Source organism: Lottia gigantea (genome assembly GCF_000327385.1).
Source record: "Lottia gigantea unplaced genomic scaffold LOTGIsca_12, whole genome shotgun sequence".
NCBI lineage: Eukaryota > Metazoa > Mollusca > Gastropoda > Lottiidae > Lottia > Lottia gigantea.
In genome coordinates this window covers 454,346-474,213 of record NW_008707225.1, presented here as the reverse complement: position 1 = coordinate 474,213, position 19,868 = coordinate 454,346, and the positions used below count along the sequence as shown (strand labels likewise).

Sequence of the window (19,868 nt, the reverse complement as noted above, 5' to 3'; positions counted from 1 at the left end):
CTGTTTATATTGGCTAAGTAAGCTTATTAGGAAGTGATCCAATATCTTCTTACTTCCGGTTGGTGTCTACAGATTGGTTTCATTAAACGAACAATCATTTTTATATTTCTATATCACTCTATAATATTGTATTGAGCACTATTTTAACAGCGAAATTATTTTAATATTATATATATTTATTCAATTTGTGTACGTGTTACCATGGTGTTTTCATGGAGAGAAAAAGGCTATTGCTTTTGTTAAGATGTAGATCTCGAATTACGCTACACCCTTTCAACTTCAATTTGTCGATTCTAACCACAGATATGTCACAAAAAGAACAAGTGAATCGAATAGAGTTCGACACGAGCATAATGGGATAGAAAAATCTATGCCATTGAGATCTCTAAAGAAATATCAGGAATGATTCCAAGGATGAAAATAAAGAGATTCAATGATAAATTATGGGCCACCCTAACGGTGGGCGTTCAGACGTAGTGAAACGGTTAAAATAATAAATAAATCCTGACTGCTTCTACAATCTCTTTATAACACTCGTTTATTGCTTCATTCAACTTCAAAACTCATTCAATAGTCAAAGGGCTCAATGTTCAATTCTGGTTTGTGTGTGCTTTTCATATAGCTAAATGCCTCTTGTTCCAACAAATCTCATCTTGTTCAATGTAGCCGTATCTAAAGATTAGTAAGAGAACACAGTCGGTTATGATTGTTATACAGCATGAAACCACCCCTAGTATATCTAGAGCATAGAATATACATGGACATCAGCTATGTGAACCAGCTTAAAACCTGTGTCCAAATGCTTGCTTATTTATCTACTGCATATCAATCTGATATTATCAAGACAATTTTTCCCGACAAACGCATCGACTTGCAAACCATTATTGCCTCAATTGCACCTGTATCACTAGACAAACAAGGTTTTCGTTGATGGTTTGCCATAGCTGACTTAGGAACATCAACGCAGAAGCACATTTTATACGTTTCTGACATTTACATGTATTTACTCAACTTTCATATGCCCATACAGGCAGCGTTATCAAGAGATTCATTTCTCATTCATTTTATATCTAATATTGTTCAGCTAACAATAGATTAATCTGTACTGGTCGTAAAATTGTTCCCTGAATCCTCAATACGCTAACTGTCATGAAAATCACTAGAGAGAACGCCAAAGAATCTGACCAGATTATGTTTTTTCCGGCGAACATAATGCTAGTTTTTATTTCTTATAGGATAATAAAAGATATTTTATTAAGCTAACATGTAAATTGTGAGAAAGAACCAAGTCCTCATGTCACCAATATAGAGTGTTTGGTAGGTGTAATAAAACGTTGAATGGTTAGCTATAATTCTTATTAAGATAAGTATCAAAGACGGAACATTATTACTTCTACTAATTAAGAACGGATCTAACATCTCACATCTTTCGTAGTTTTCAATATGTTAGGGTCAGAGCAGGTTAACGATATGGCACTTTTGATTCTTACTCATGCCAAATAACTTGTTTCGTGATCCCTTTTTGAGCGCTGCAATAGTTTAATGAGTTTACTCGATAAAGTCCAGGGTTAAATAATGACATGGTCAAAATTGCTTATTTCAATATGGTTTAACTGCATAAATCTTGAATTTATATCTATCAGGAATTAAGTAAAGACCAAACCATTTGGGCAGCTATTTTGTAAGATCTAGTTAAAGACAAAAACTATATCCTTGACCTCTCCAACCCAGTGATGTATACCTTGCCAAAATATCGTTAGTCCCTTAACTTGAAACCAACCAACCACCAAGTTAGTGGCCTATACTGCTAGCACACAAACAGTCTTGGTCGCCTATTTTTGTCGCCGACTCGAATCGTAAGTAAAATCTCACGTGTACCCAAGCTTCCATGACAAGATTATCGCGTTGCCTACATGATTTATAATACCAAACCAGTTTGATTTTTTGTATGTCCGCAGCCGGTCAATAAAACTCTTGACAAGAAAAAAATCGCCGATCAAAACCCTTCGTGTGCCAGCACCGTCAGAAGATTTGTTACACCGAGTAGTCTAGAGAAATGTTTCTTCCATTGGCTCTATATCTATGACGTATGATACAAATATATGAAATTATACTTGCAACTTGTTGACAGACATCATGCTATGTGACTAATATAATAACTAATACCATTCATTCTCTTACACCACAATTTGATTATACTAATGGGAACATATTATATATTTACCAGAGACTTGTATTATTTTCAGGCGATATCATATATGGTAAATTATATTAATAATGATCTCCATAATAATGCTAGATACTCAAATACCTCATCTGACTGCGGTTATCTACAGGCTTCTAATAACATAACATAAGTTAATAAGGTTTCTTGCCAATATCCTCTTTGCGTTCTTCCAGGTTTTATGAGGAGAGAAAGCAAAGGTTATTTACGCGAACGTTCAGAATTATCCTTGATTACTTTTTGTTTATATAGTTCCATTCATACCGGAAGCCATCTTTGCATTATTCTTGACCTTGGCGAGAATTATGGCGGTGTGACCAATCGCCATGCAAGCTTTATAATGTCAGAAAGGAGAGTAATTCCAATGAAACGTCTGCTATGGGGACACTTAACTTTCTTAGTTAATTCCTTGATCTTCGTAAACATTGTTCAAATGTCAATCAATGTTAGAAAAAATTACTTTTTGTCGAAAAGAACCATAATGGAAAAATCAGGGCAATCTGACATGTCCCATAAAATCATTTAAAGAAACATATTTACCATCTGTTTGACCAATCGTACCTTTGTCTCAGGAACGGGAATTTTTTAGCTGTGCTAATCAGTAATAGTGTTCAGAGCTCGAAATTTGAGCTTTCAAATCCATGTATGTCCAGAGTTATTTTCGTTTGAAAGTTAAAATGACGACTCGTCTTTCCTTGAGACTGTGCCATATACGCAAAAGACACATAGAAATAGAAAGAGAAATTTCTACCTTGAGGTATATTTGAAGGGACTATGCGATTTAAGTGCAATTCTAGTACTTCTGAAGACCATTTTCCTATAATCAGGACTCAAATCAATCCCCCAAAATGAAGAACCAAGATCTTTAATAGTAAAGAACTGAAATTATCAGAGAGATCATGAATTTTCTATAACGTGATGTCATGAACATTATTTCTAACAAAATGAAGCTTGATGTTCATATGAAATATTATCATTACCAGTGTATTAAACATTCCGAAACATTAAAATTCAGTAATCAGTTTAAGATATTGATATTACAGACTGCATGCTAATGGTTTAATAGAGAGATGGGAAAACAGCATAATTATCAACAGACGTGTGAGATAGCCATGAAGTGATAATTAATGACAAATCAGGTGTATGGGAGAGAACATCAAGGTGTTGAACTGTGTTTGTAAGAGAAAATCAAGGTGGTAAACAATGTTTGAAAGAGAACAACATCAAGGTGGTAAACAATGTTTGAAAGAGAACAAGACCAAGGTGGTAAACAATGTTTTGAAAGAAACAATTCCCTATATAAAATATCAAAATGTTTAACAGGGTCGTAAACAATATTTGAAAGAAAACATCAAGTTGGTTAACAATATTTGAAAGAAAAAATCAAGATGGTAAACAACGTTGGAAGAAAACCTCAAGATGGTAAACAATGTTGGAAGAAAACAGCAAGATGGTAAACAATGTTGGAAGAAAACCTCAAGATGGTAAACACTGTTGGAAGAAAACATCAAGATGGTAAACAATGTTGGTATAAAACATAAAGATGGTAAACAATGTTGGTATAAAAAATCAAGATGGTAAACAATGTTGAGTGAAAACGTCAAGATGGTAAACAATGTTGGAAGAAAAAATCAAGATGGTAAACAATGTTGGAAGAAAACAGCAAGATGTTAAACAATGTTGGAAGAAAAAATCAAGATGGTAAACAATGTTGGAAGAAAAAATCAAGATGGTAAACAATGATGGAAGAAAACAGCAAGGTGTTAGTATACTAACCTAGTAATTTCAACCCTTAACCTTATAAATAATGACCCGTTGTTCTATGTCACAGACAGCTATCGAATTATGGAACACAATGAAGTGCTATCGGTCTGATTTTACCTTGGAGAGTTCAGATCAAAACACAATGTAGACATTATGAAGGCTATAAACGGGGAATGGAGAACCATTCAAAATAAAATGTAAACAGTAAAGCTTAATTAAACCAAAAAACATCAAACAACTTGTTTCAATTCAATCAACACATCAGACGTGGATATTGTTCTGAAGATTAATCTGCCGATTTGATAGTTTAATAGTTTATGTCTGGCTTGAAATTTAGTCACCATATCAAGGACTGGAACTCTTAACATACCATTGTCGAAATAATTACAGGGAATTCAAACAGGTTTTGTAAACTCAAAAATTTAAGCTTATATGTATCTTCAAACGCAACTAGTGCTTAAGGACGAATTTGGTCCTTGCAGAGACCTAGGTTTAAACAAGAAGGCATTGCAAAGCTTCAGACGCCAGAAAGGATGTAATTCAGTTTCAAGTATGTGTCGTAAACACTTTTAAGAACGGTAATATAACCTCAGTCTCAATCGTTTCCGTTTATAATTCCAGCGTACGGAGAGTAATGATTCAAATTGTGGAATGTGTAAAAAATAAATTGCACGAAATAGTATTGAAATTAAATTTGTCTGAAGAAAATTTCGTCTATTTCATTCCATTTTCATTGAAAACCATTTGTGCGGTGCAAAAAGCACAACAGCAAACAGATATTAGGCATTCTGGAGTCTGTCTATTTGTAGGGAACAAAACAGTCGTGTTTTTACAAAAAAAAATGAGACGAAAAAGAAGCATTAAATAAAAAGTTTAGAAAAGGACTAATAAAATTATAAAATCAAGGTTGAGATACTTCTCTCTGTGGGTGTCGACAAGTTATTTTTTCAATAACCAAGCTCTGAATTCATTTTCTGGTTTTCTTAGCAATTTATATAATACAGAATCAAATTATTTTCTTTCGTTTGAAGATCACTTCTATTCACTTGAAATATGACAAAAAAAAGTAGTAGCTAACATGGTTTTTGGCAATTTAATTATTTTTTGTCATGATGTGTGAAATTGTCTCTGATGACTCTTTGCCTCAGATTTTCTAGAACAAATGACAATTATTTGAATGAAAGAAAAACCATTATAATTTTAGTGCACAAGTGGAAAATTTGAATAATTGAAAAACAATCTTCATGTATATTGTACCATTTAATACGATTGTTAATCGTTATCAGATTGACATTAATGAGTTTTATGCACATAAAATTCAATACAGGTGACACGGAGTCAGCGAGGCAGAGAATGCGAACTCTTTCGGAAGACCTCTGCCACTTTGTGAATGGGTTTGTCAACTCGGTATATCTAATATTATTTGGTTGTTATATTCTATTCTGTTTGAGTTTGGGCTAGCAGTTTAAGAAACACAGTACTTGCAAAGAACCTTTTTTCATTTATTACTTATATTTCATTTATTCCATCTATTACGTATTTCAATTCATATCAAAAGTAAATAGAAATAGAAAAGCAATAATCTGCAAAATGCTAAGCTATTACGAACTAAGTCTTATACCTTGACAGCAAACAGCCACCTTTCTCGGAAGGCATATATTTGATTGGATTATACGCCAGCGAATACAGCCAATCAGAGTCATCGAAATAAATACTGTTAATATTATGGCTTATTATTATTATTTATATACTTTCTGTAGGGACACTGACTGACCATACAATCCAATCCAAAAATCGCTTCATATACAAACTTCAGTGATACATGAAAGGTGAATATTGCAGTAGAAGACAAAATTCGGAATAGCTTGGATAGAAAATGTCAGTAAATTTGAACATAGTTAAAATATTTAAAATAAATTAATTTTTTCTGAGTTTTAAGGTCATTCTGTACACATTGACACCTTTTTCAGCACAAAGGTAGTAAAGGACATAGATTAAACATTTCGGGCAAAACCCTAGTAGTAATACAACATTTATCCCCATGGTTATCAAAAGAAAATCAAAGGATTAGGCAACCATCACAGAACCAATTTATACAGCAAGATTTACATCAAACATTAAAGCTAACGTTAAATGAGAAAAAAACAACCAAAGCGATAACATTTTGATCATTTTATATATAGCTGTTTCGAGACATAAAAATGGAGTTTTAACAGCTTTCATTTATGTTTCATTCTATCAGAAAGGTGCTTCAACGAGGTTTAATTACTCTTACTAATTGAAAACATTTTTTTTTATCATGGAATGGCCCTTGTATGGAGAAATAAAAGGACACCTTCATAAAATCTAAGGTTAACAAAAATAGAAACAAATATATAAGATACACTGTTCTTCATATTACCATATCAATCTACTAGACATTATTGTAACCGCAACGACATTTCTTCAAATGATGAAATAGATTCGGACATTGCAATTCGATATACGCATTCCATTTACACATGTAACCCGTTCCGTTGAGGATATGGTAATATTATAAACAAATTATTGTCTGGTAGTTTGAGACTGTAAAAAATCTAATTATCAGTACACAGGAAGCATGGTTATCAGTAACTAGGAATTCGCATTAATGTGTACATGTTAAAATAATTGACAGCATAACAACAAGTCGAAGTAATGACCGCTGATATTTTATCAAGGCTGTAGCACAAATCAGGCAGTGGCTGGCCCGGTAGGGGAAGGGCGAATATTACAATACTAATAAATTTTAAAAGTATCATCTTTTATACGTTTTTGCCCCAAAATAAGTGTCAGAATGCACTAAATCTATTTTAAACACATTTTCCTGGCACATATGGCGCGTCCACAGAACTTCCGCATTTCTCAGTCTCGCCACTGAATCAATAAGGCTGAGCAGGGCTCATAATTGGAAGATGTTTCAAAAGCTAGGCATTGGCTCATTTGCCTCCATAGCACTGCGAATTGTTCCGTACAGTTTTTTGAGACGAAGATCAACTCTATATTCTCGATTATTCCGAAGACCCGCAATTAATCCTCCACTGATTCTATTATATTATAGATCTTCTAAGACATTTTTTATATGACACATATTAGTGTATTATTCGATATTCCACAGTGACTTTCTGTGAATTCCAAGACGTGGTCCGTAGAATATGTTAAAATACTTGTTAAGTGTCGAGAAATCTCTTGGAATTTGACATCGAAGCTATAAATACAGGGGTATTTACCAACCGACATTTTTTCACAATTTTGTCGTCTGTTTCTGCACAGTGTGTTTTTAACAACCAAGATCGTGTCAGATTGTAAACGTGTGACGTGCCATCTTGTAATGAAAATACTATGTCGAGTAACCACCATATGTTTCTCTAATTTAAGATAACACAAGGTTTTGTTTTTACCTCCATATAATGTGTGTAATATTGAGCAGCAATACCCAGTAATCCCAGTGGGAAACGTTGAGGGCAAGATCGTATATAATGTAATTTCAGATGGTTTGACTAATATATTAAATGGTCGTATATATAATTGAATATATTATTATCAAGTGCGAATAATTAAACCCCTTCATAATAACAATGGTAAATCGCGCCTAGATTTATGGAATAATTTAGGACCAATTTATTGTTTATGGCAGCATATTACGATACTTACGCCATTCTTGACTTGACTAAGTGGTTTTTAGCATAAAACCATTACCAAGTACTGTATGGTGCAATACGAATTGCCATAACTACTAAGTACAGTTTTAAAAATCCATACACATTATAATGTTACGGTGGTTAACGCATACAATGATAGTAAATTAACCTCCCGACTGGAAACATAACAATGACCAAAAAAGGGGATTTCGTAATTGAAGCGTCATCGATTTTTTTTATACTAGCATCAATTATTCTCCAAACTTAATTTTTCCTGTCCGCTGGAAGATCTATCATGGAAATTCATATTAGCCATATTAGTAAGTCTATTAACATTCCCCACAATAGTTTGACAAATCAGACCCTACCTCCTCATCGGTCGTTATATACGGATGGAATGTCGGCATGTCTGGATCCGGTAATGTCACTTTTTATCGGAGTTGCTCCGATCTATTTTTGTATCGCTAATTTTGAAGAATTCTCTGTGACAAACACCCAGTCTTATTAAAAATTGTAGTTCATTCTCGTCGAATGAACTTAAAACCCACTGTCCATTAACACATTACAAGTCCATACAGTACCACAATACAGTCGAGGGGTAGTCACTTACGGAGTTGTACCATGGTGGTGCAGCTGTTTATAAATCAACAATGAGAAGTAAAAATCGTTGTCAATCTTCCGTCATCAATTAGTCAAATGCAAAGCAGGACAATTTCATGTCATTTCAATTCTTTTTCGACGTTATCTATCTTAGGAAGTTTAATTAGCTATTCACATTTTATAAAGTTCAAATTGGAGCTGTAATAAATCTTCTCCAAAACAAAAGACGTCTACTGTTGCAGAAATGGAGAGAATAACAAAAAGCTCAACATATACCAACCATCTCTTTTACAGGCTTCCAAAATTACTATCATAATCAGTCTATTATCAGTTTCCTGGCATTTTTGGATCGTTAGTTTGCCAGCCGATGGCCTAACTTACAGAGTTGTATGAAGGATCGAAAATCATTCCTAGCCTTCGACTGAATATCAGGAATGTTTTGATGGTTTCATAAATGCTTTAGATTTGTTTCGATACCAAAAGTATTGCCAAATTTGGCTTTGTCATAATAAAAATTCTCAAAACCTATCCATCCAAAAATGGATGGAGCAACTAAATGTGACTCTTTGAACCTTGCCCTCACGTTACGATAACATCTGTATATCACATCCTTGGAGCGCGCTGTGCCAGATATAGAGGATTAGTTTTTTTCAAGTCATGATACAAAATAGCAGAGCATTTCTTGATAAAGTCGATGGTACAATCGTCGAGACTTCGCAAGTAATTTATTAAAGTAATTATTATCAATAAAATTTGTAGTTATTAATTATCCAATTAGTAAAAACCATTTAAGGAAGTATACCAAACAAGGTCGATATAGGACAATATGCGAAAACAACTTAGCTGGAAAAGCAAGACCCCAAAATAACTATGATAATCAGTCTATTATCAGTTTCCTGGTTATTCAAACAACATTCTTGATATGATGGCATTTTATAGCAATGGACGATAAGAAGATATTTTAACCGGAAGTAAACATATTGATATTTATATTGGTAGTGTTTATGTTATGGACTACAGATTTGCACGTAAAGTATTGAATTTGGAGAAATTATTAATGGAATCGGCATTAGTAAAATTGTGGCAATTATGTGACCATGTAATTGCTAATTCCAGCCGAGCAACTTAAGATATCAAGCCCACTATTTCAAACTTTCAGCCAATCAACAATCTACAAAATATTCGGTTAAGATATCTAAAAGCAGTGATCTACAAGAATGTATCAGAACTTGAGTATATTTTATATACGAGTGCATATACGAGTGCAATACGGAAATATACCTCATATCAACAAGATAATCAAGCACGTAACTGAGTACCTACATCAGAGGTATTTTGGCATAGAACTAATTATATACAGTATCTACATGATAATTAGTGAATTGCTGTATTAATATCATGTTGATAAGACTATCTATAATGAGTTAAAAACGGTGGGCATAAAACTGATAATAATATCTTAGAAAATTCGTCTTAGTTTTTCCAAATATATTTTCAGCTGTTTGAAGTTTTGTAAGTTTTCATATGCACTTTTACAAAAGCTCAGATGACGTCACCAACACTAAACATAATTAATGACGTGTTGAGATATCTATTTAATAGCTTTTAGAGATAATAGAATATTATTTTAACACATTATAGACATTTTAACACCTGACCTTCTTCTAAATTGAATGTCTGCTTTTTCTAATAACACGCAACTTGCTTTTTTCAAGAAAATATAATCTGCCATTCGTTATGATTTAATAATTAACATCATTGATACCTGTGATGAATATCATTACTGAACTCGTTTGATAAATACTGGTAATTAAGAAGCAAACGTTGTCACGTCCTTTTTACACCAAAGTATTTATATCTTGCTTCTTGGCAATAATGACTATTTATGAGAATATATAATGTTAAGCATGTTATATCCATTCGCCAACGATATTAATCTTGTCTTAATCTTGTGAGAAGGCATTAGAGTGGGGGAGTATGATTTGTGATTTATTTGCATTAAAGATTCTTCTCTAGAACGTCTTTAAAAGTCTTTCGGCACTCCTTCAGTCTATTTTATGAGCATAGCAAATCATAATTACACTTAACCTATATTTGAGTTCAAATTTTAAGTTTTACCACACAAATAACTGGAATACATGAATAACAATTACTTAACAATACATGTACATAATTTGTGAAGTTTCGACGACGGTACTCTAGTCTATATCTATTTCAAGAATTCTAGGCCCTATCCCGTTTCCCGGATTTAATATACAGATGGGATAGCGCCACAGTTGGTGCCAAGTACAAAAGGTTACATTTTATGGAAGTGGCCCGATACATTTTTGGATCGCTAGTTTGTTAGTCGATGGCATAACTTACGGAGTTGTATGAAGGATCGAAAATCAGGAATGTTTTGATGGTTTCATAAATGCTTTAGATTTGTTTCGATACCAAAAGTATTGCCAAATTTGGCTTTGTCATAATAAAAATTCTCAAAACCTATCCATCCAAAAATGGAATCTAGCAACTAAATGTGACTCTTTGAACCTTGCCCTCACGTTACGATATCATCTGTATATAACGTCCTAGGAGCGCGCTGTGCCAGATATAGAGGATTAGTTTTTTTCAAGTCATGATACAAAATAGCAGAGCATTTCTTGATAAAGTCGATGGTACAATCGTCGAGACTTCGCAAGTAATTTATTAAAGTAATTATTATCAATAAAATTTGTAGTTATTAATTATCCAATTAGTAAAAACCATTTAAAGAAGTATACCAAACAAGGTCGATATAGGACAATATGCGAAAACAACTTAGCTGGAAAAGCAAGACCTTTCTCGAGATTATTAGTGCTGTCGCATTTCAACATTAACTGCTTACAGGTCATTTTCCAGAAAAACAAACTCAAGGGTTTTCTTCAGAAACAATTTAAATCTTTACACTGGCTATTTGGTTAACTTTTACCATTGGTTCTGATTTTAAACTTGTATGTCAGCATTGTCAACAATGAAATTATATACCCGAAGTTTCATTACAATATAACTACTTATTAGTAAATGAATCGAAGACATCAACAGTTCAATATGTATTTATTTTACTTATATAATATACAAAGTAATGAACTGTTCTAAATAGTGTTTATGATTGGTAATAAAACATGGTGTTTTCATGGATCACAAGGAAATATATTTTTGTCTTTTTACAAGATTTCAATAATCGTTTGTGAATATACGATAAATGTGTAAATGTTATATATGTCCATAACAATGACTAGTTCAATGTGGACATTTTGACAGGACAACAAATTCCTACCAGAATTACTCTCAATTACTTCATACGATGTTTCGATGTGACTTCGTAGTCGTTGTTATACATAGTGTTGAATTTGTATTTACAATAGTGTCAGCTATATATTAAAAAAAGTTTTAAAAAAGTTCAGGAATAAAAATAAAAAGTTATACAAAATTAAGAATTAAAATAAATTACCTTCAAATTTATTGGCAATAACCTGTCAAATTTGTCCTCGTTACAATCGAGTTCCAGTGACTTCTGACCACTTGCAGTATCCAATTCCCAAATCAAGGAAATTGGTAAAGTCAAGTCATCAATAGCTATCGTTTTCTCTTCTCAGCCAATAAACGACTAGATTCATATCACGTGTAGTTAGAGGCGCGTGTTTATCAGAAAGTCTTTGAAGTCAATTCTATGAAAAATACTGGATTCCAATATTATTTATTACATGATTGAACCCCGGGCTACTCTCAATTACTGTTTGTGTTAAGTTTGTATTAAGTGGTAAACGTCTCGAGATAAATGCTGTCATAATCTATATAATAAGGTCGATCTAGTCAATATTAGGTCTTCTATTGTTTGTCGAGATTTGTGTTTCCTGTTATCTAAATAAACCAGGTGCACACTCTAGAGAGTGATTCCACGACTTATTTACAGAGAGTAGATAGCAGGTGTGCTAGAATCAAAATGAGACAATTGCAGTTTAATTATACCTATTTAAGTGGGGTCGGTATGGCTCAGTGGGTAAGACGTTTGGTCGTAGAGGCTGACGTATTAATCTACGAGGCAAACCCGTGCAGCAGACTGTTTGAAAAATGTAGGCTTATGCAGCCGTCTGACAAAACTTCGCTCATAGCATACTGTATGGCGTTATTTGTTTTCATTAGAAAAGGGGCAAACGACACTATATTTCAGTCCAGTTCTATATCTCGACTTCGCATCATTGATTAAATTTATTAAATATTTTGTTGTTTGTAATATATTCTGAAATGTGCTCTCTGAAGACTATTTACATATATTCCAGACCGAAATCAACTCCCAAAAATGACCTTAAAGTAATATGATCTATGTGAACTCTCCGAATCAGAGAAAATCTGAATCAACATGTACTGCTTAAACAATAAAAACGTGACACATTAAATAATATCAATGAATGTTTGACTTTGAATTAAAATAAAAAGGTTAACATCTTACTAATATAGAGAATTCTTTTGTTTGAAAATCTTTAAAATACACTGTATATTGGAATATCATAGCTCAAATAACAAAAGAGATTATATCCTTTATCTCTACTATTGATATTGACTTAATTTGATATTTTTTATACACAGCTATGACAAATAGCACTAGCACCATATTTGTAGCCCGATAAATCTGACCCTATCCGTTCCTCGGGCGTTATTTGTGGATGGGACATCGCCTCGTCTAGGGCATGACTGAAAAGGCCACAGTTACGGTACCCGGTACCACATTATACTTGAAGGTCAGCTTTTACCTCAATAAGTAAAGCACAGGGATATTGAAGAATTCGTCTTTTGTATTGATACTAAACGTTTTGCTTTTGTCATTCGACTTTTTGAGTCTGGCTCTAACAGTGACGATATCACATCCGTACATCGTTTCCACGAGACTGGTGGGCCACCAGATTTGTCGGGCTACATATTTGTTGAAAAGTGGTTAAAGTTTTGATTTTCTGAGTCAGTAGCCATATTCTAGAGTTTCGCAGCAAAGGCTGTTGCAGATATGGGAAATGTTGATTTTCCGGTAGGTTTGTCGAATTTCGAAGTGTTCAGCTAGATGAGCGTAAATATAGGCTACATCTATCTAAAATAGGTATACGACAACCTGAAGTTGATGTCTATTCACATCGCAATTTAAAATAGTACAATGACAGAATGTCGAAGTTTGATTGAAATCTATTCACATCAATTCCAATTCGCATTGTGGCTTTGTCTCACGAGCAACGTGTGTACTGTCCTCAAGATATTGCAGACAATTGGAATGATCTTTTGTTAACGGAGGCGATTCAAACGAGATCAAACAATAGTGATGAAATGACAAAAGCCGGAAATCTAATTTCCTTGGCAGAAAGCGCTTGAATGTTCAAATATTCTATATACAGCAACCTGTCATGTTCAATACTATTAATTGCTGCTTTCTAAGAAAAACTGAAAGGAATTTCAAAGTGTGTTGACATACATTTCAGAATACTTGGTTAATACTTATATGTACTGGTATGTAGTCCGAGTTTTCATTTTCTTGAAAATATCGTTTTAGAACGCCAGACGTGGATATGTCAGATATATCATATACCTGAGTTAAATTACCAGATATTTAAAACTATTAGAGAAGCGACTACATCCCCAGGCACGGGTGTCATATAAGTTGAGCTTTATCCACCCACAATCAGTGTTACTGATCATTGTCAAGCATTTGACAGGTCTCTGATCCCCTGTCAAGAGTTTTGGCACTACTCTTGCAGATGGGTTGGTTTTTACAAAAAAAAAAACCAATGATTTTAAGATGCCGCCAGTTGCTTACAGTCTCTGAAGTCAAGCTGTTCTCAGATTCTGTCAGACCTGAACACCCTTATGAATGGACTGCAGATTATCTTTTTTATTATTGATTATCAATTTATTCTTTCATTGTATATCTTGTCATAAGACAGCAGCAATACCCGTAAATCAATGGAAACAATTATAGGATTCTAATTTTCTTATTACTGTCCTGAAATACGAAACGGAATGTTATATTGTTTTCTTGACGTATAATGAAGTAGGTATTTGTCTTGGTCAAGTTTCTAAAGAGATGTGTTTGACCAGTGGTCAGTAATGGACGTTTATGGAAATCTGACCAGTAATTGATTCAACATCTATTAAGTAGACAATAAAATGTAGCTAATATTGTCTTTATGTGAGTGACCTTTCTTAGAATCGACCAAATTAAGCTACTGGTAAACTTGGTTAGTTCAGTGTACCAACTAAACACAAGATTTGAAGGGATCCAGACGTTTAGTTAAAAGGACAGATTGTTTTTTAGCCAAGTTTTCGTCTATCTGAAAGTTTTCACCAATAGTATCTTGCGTTTAAACTTTTATAAAGGCTTACGTAAACATTTAAAGTCGGTATGCTTTTGATTGGGGTTGGAAAACTAATGAACGGATTTAAGCAAAATAAACGCCAAATTGTAGAAGAATATGTCTTCAACTTATTCTAAAGGTTTAAACTACCGAGCTATTAACTCCCGACACCAAATCTAGTTTAAACTGCTTGATAAAAAATGAGCACATCCCCTTTGCTGTTCCCAATTCTACATTAATGATGGATCCCAGAACTAAATCAATGACAATTTATCTCCAGTAGGAGACTATGGCTCTTGTCAGTTCGTTGGAACCATATTTTGATTCAGTCTATTTATATGCATGTTATTCAATCGTAGATTCTTCATATATGAATGCATTACTACTCTTATTGAGCAAGGAATTGATATACTTTTGAGGTCAGTGTTTGCTTACTAACGTCGTTCACTATCTATTTTGTTAGCAAGATATGTGCGATCATTTCGTATGTCATCGGGATGAAGCATTTGTCGATATTTTGCCAGATTTTTTAACCTAGTCTTTCTCGTCAGTGATGCGGTTAGGATGAAACAATGTGGCTCAATATCAGATTGCGCGCAACAGATCTTGCAGTAAATCGGAAACATAGGGTTAATTGTCCTGGTATAATGCCTCACATTGCACACTTGCGTTGTCCGATTTCTTTAGTTCAATACTTTTTACACAATGATCAGTTAACTACCAAGGGCAAAATGGCGTTACATTCCTTTAAGATGGTGTAGAGATATTTCATTAAGATTGACGGGTCACTGGATATTGGCTTGAAGGTTTTATCAAAACATACGATTTATTAATGATGTCGTAAGATTCTCTAATTTGTGTCTGACAAGATCTACTTACTCCTCTAGGAATTATTATAGTCTTGTTCAACTCTACTCATACGACTTACAGGAATAAAGACGAGTCTGGATACTAAATCTACGTTAGTCTTCTAGAGGAGATTGGTCAAGTGTCGTAACATTTTTATGTAACAGCATTATTTCCATTCTCTGTTAATATTTTTTAGGTACGCCTGTCTACAATGCTTTTAACTAATGAAGATGTTTTTTATCAATTTATAAAATAATTTATGAGCTATTTGCGTAGTGGTTCAACTAGATGAGTCCCTTCCCCTGGAAGTTCTTTTTTAACACATGCTCTCCTGTATTTTCTGGGCGTGGGGGACCCCTTAGAGGTGGAGGCCCATGGATTTGGTTCAACCAGTCCCTGTGTTGGTTGAGCTACTGTATGTGCCCAGATCAGTGAGACCTGGCAACTTTGCAATATTTGAAACGGCTCTACACACTAAACACAAACTATAGCTAAAATTTACTATCTTTAGAGATTGAACAAGTACTCGACATTCTACATTGCATATAATGTGTACTCGACATTTTCACATTGCTTATTATGTGTACTCGACATTCGACATTGCATATTATGTGTACTCGACATTCCACATTGCATATTATGTGTACTCGACATTCTACATTACTTATTATGTGTCTCGACATTCCACATTGCATATTATGTGTACTTGACATTCCACATTACTTATTATGTGTTCTTGACATTCCACATTGCATATTATGTGTTCTCGAAATTCCACTTAGCATATAATGTGTTCTCGACATTCCACATTGCATATTATGTGTTCTCGACATTCCACATTGCATATTATGTGTTCTCGACATTCCACATTGTTTATTATGTGTTCTCGAAATTCCACTTAGCATATAATGTGGTCTCGACATTCCACATTGCATATTATGTGTACTCGACATTCCACATTGCATACTATGTGTATTTGACATTCCACATTACTTATTATGTGTTCTTGACATTCCACATTGCATATTATGTGTTTTCGACATTCCACATTGTTTATTATGTGTTCTCGACATTCCACATTGCATATTATGTGTTCTCGACATTCCACATTGCATATTATGTGTTCTCGACATTCCACATTGTTTATTATGTGTTCTCGAAATTCCACTTAGCATATAATGTGTTCTCGAAATTCCACATTACTTATTATGTCTAAAAGTGTTAAGGAGGACGTAAAAGACTATTGCATTTCCAGTGGTGATGATTATCCTTAGCCTAAAGAGGTATAAAGAAGCATGGCGTGAAAGTTCTGTTTTTAGTGTTTGGGAACAAATCTCCACTTATTAAAGACTCACTGCCCTATTAAATCATTGTAATACAAGCTAAATAATCATCTGTTGTGAAACTTGTCAGATAAGGCATGAATATAGTCGTATACCAGACAAAGTTTTCAATGTCATCAGACATAATTTAATTAGATATGTGTCTATACAAGTGAGAGAAATTGACAATTAGCTATGAAAGGAAGGCCGTCTCATAGCTTGGAGACATCATATTAAAGGTGTTATTTTCAAATAATGATATCTCGTACCCTGAAGCTCTGGGGTTAATTTTTAATCATTCACACTCGAATTAGCATCATCATAGGGGTTACGACAGACATACCAGTTCTAAATATAACCCTTGATTGTGCAACTATCAGCATATATGAACCAGTGGCGTTTCTAGAAAGCATAAAGGTAAGGGGTCGAGCAGGGTCAACAAAGTTTTTCATGGGGCCACAGGCCAGCTATGCAAAATGATAAAAAAAAACCTCAGAAAAAAAAACCACATAGAAACGTCACTGATATGAACTTGTGTGTTCTTAAATTAATAAATCCGTTATCATGAAAACAGCTCTTGTGGCAAATCACTCCAAGAATTGAAAGAAACGGGTTAAGGGGCGAAAATTAAAACAATTACCTAATACCTAAAATTTCTAAATATTACAGTTTCGGCAAAAGTTTTAATAAATTCTTAAAAATAAACGATTTAACTCGAAATAATAACCAAATCTATTTCATTTCGACTTTAATGGTCATTATCAGGCGATCTTATCCTAACCCCTAGCGCATTGAAATTAGTAAGCCTGAAGCTTCCCCCGTAGAAATATGGTACAAAAGTACAACCACTTAATTTCTAACAAAATTAAAAACATGATTTCTATACGTTTTTTCCCCAAAATATATGTCAGAATGCACGAAATCAATTCAATATTTCCAAAAGTTTCTTGGAGGAGAACTCCTAAAAGGCTTGCGCCTATGCGCTTCACAAAACGGACGCATTTTGAATCTTAACATTCTTGACATTCCACATTGCATATTATGTAAGTTGTCCGGGAAGGCTTGCAACTCCACTAAATAGAGGCGTAACACCCTTTGTTATCCCGTTAAATACTGTCAGTAATCGGGAAATTAACAGATTCCAAGTTCATAATAAACAGATTTTATAGGAGAATTTTTTTCCATGTTTAAAATCAAATGATTTATTGTCGCATATTCGAAAACCAGAACTCAAATGACAATCTTGTTAAACATTATTTATTAATCACACTTTTCCACCGGTTATATAATGCCCAAGTCTCTCTGGGAATTTATGAATCGGCGATGGTCAGCGATGTGGAAATGTGGAAAAGCTTTGCGATGCCTTGTGATTGCGACATAATTTTAGAAAAAATGGAGCAGTCCCATTAAATTTGCAACGGAGGTGATTCTGCATTAGTCTGCTTAATATTAGACGACAATACTGCGATGTTTGTCGATATTCTGCCATGGATCTGTTGACCATGAGCAAGATTGGTAGGCAATAGTCGGCGGTGATCAGCGATGGCCGGCGACTGTTGCCGATGTATCGGAAAGAATTCAACGATGTTTAGCGAAGGTTTGTAGAAACTTCTCAACTATTTAGCGATCAACCGGTAACCTTTGCAGAGGTACCATCTAACGTAGCCGAATATCCCCCGATGTGTGTGTATGAGGGGTGGGGATGTTTCAGTTGTATTAGAATATATGAACAAGCATTAGCTTTGTATAGAGAAGACATATAAGACCAGCAATAGTTAAAAGCTGTCATATTCCTGTTATTGGTGTGTTGAAATAGATAGGAGGTCATTCTCAATGGCTCGACTACCACAGGGACTGGTTGAACCGGGCCCAACGCTAAGGTTCCCGGCCCGAGATATACCTGTAGGGGGCATATTTTAAAACAAATTTTTCAGGAAACGTGTCCCAACCCACTCATCTAGTTGAGCAGCTGGTCTATTCTTTGGAGTGGTGGCAAGCATGACAAAATGTTTTGAAAACGTTTCTACATCGTCACTAATGGTTGGACAGCATTTTAAAAATGTTTCGACAACTTTTGTGTTTACTGGGTCCTAACGAATCATAGTTTTAAACTACAAAAGAATTTGCTCAACACTCGAGCTCCAATGTGAGCAATCAAGCGTTTCACAATGCAAAACCACCCAATCGACGAAGGCGCGCCATAACAGTCCCATTGGACGTCAGCGACAAAAATATCTCCATCATATCTTTAAACGCTCGGCGACGTGAAACAGATGGTACATGTTATACTTCGCCGTTAAGTCGCCGATATAACGGCGAAGGGTTATGGAATAAAAATAAAAACGGTCCGCCGAGATCCGACTTTTCCGTCGCCAATGGTTCGCAACCAGTCCAGTGGGACTGAGGCATAATGGTCAGAAAAATTCATTTTAAAAGTACAAAATTATATCATCCTGTTACCTACATCAACTCCCATGCTTCATTTGATTCCCACATTAGCTGAACCTTTCACGTCGTTTTATTACATCGAGAATTTTAAGTTTGTCCCACAAATCCACGTGACTTTAATTATAGAAAGCATGTTAAAATATACTTGGACACTATTCCTTCCTAAATAGACAGCAGTTTCCATGTAAATAAGAAAACATCAATTCGATGAACAGTAAGACGTTAAATATTATCGTATTCCCACGACAAACTTCTATAATTACACATCAATAGGACGGTGATACTGATACAAGCAAAAATGTCCCCGAGGTGTTTCTTCAACATCCAACCAAATTATTTTATTGAATTTGCTCACTCTGAAGTACACCTGAAAGCAGTATTCGACTAGGTTTGCCAACTCGACTACCTGAGAGTATACAGACTACCTGAGAGTATACAGACAAGACCAGACCAAACTAAAAGGGAAGCCAAAAAAAACATTTTGCTTTTAACTAATTAAAATATCACTATCCTGATTATGAAGTGCAGACAAGTGAATTTATTGAAGGTAATACACGTAATTCCAAATAAACCAATTTTAGCTGGTTACTGAATTTGGCACTTTACATGCGAAGAATTTTAGCCTAACACTGAATGTTATGCAGTC

At 34.3% G+C, this 19,868-nt stretch overlaps 1 protein-coding gene across 1 annotated transcript; it reads left to right on the top strand.

Moving 5' to 3' along the window:
* Window positions 1-15,975: 15,975 nt before the first annotated feature.
* On the top strand, window positions 15,976-16,668 carry LOTGIDRAFT_110659 (hypothetical protein; the record flags this gene model as incomplete). The annotated part of the gene is made up of 1 exon (XM_009048002.1): window positions 15,976-16,668. A coding segment is annotated over one exon (693 nt), but the record flags the coding sequence as incomplete, so codon positions are not given.
* Window positions 16,669-19,868: the final 3,200 nt, after the last annotated feature.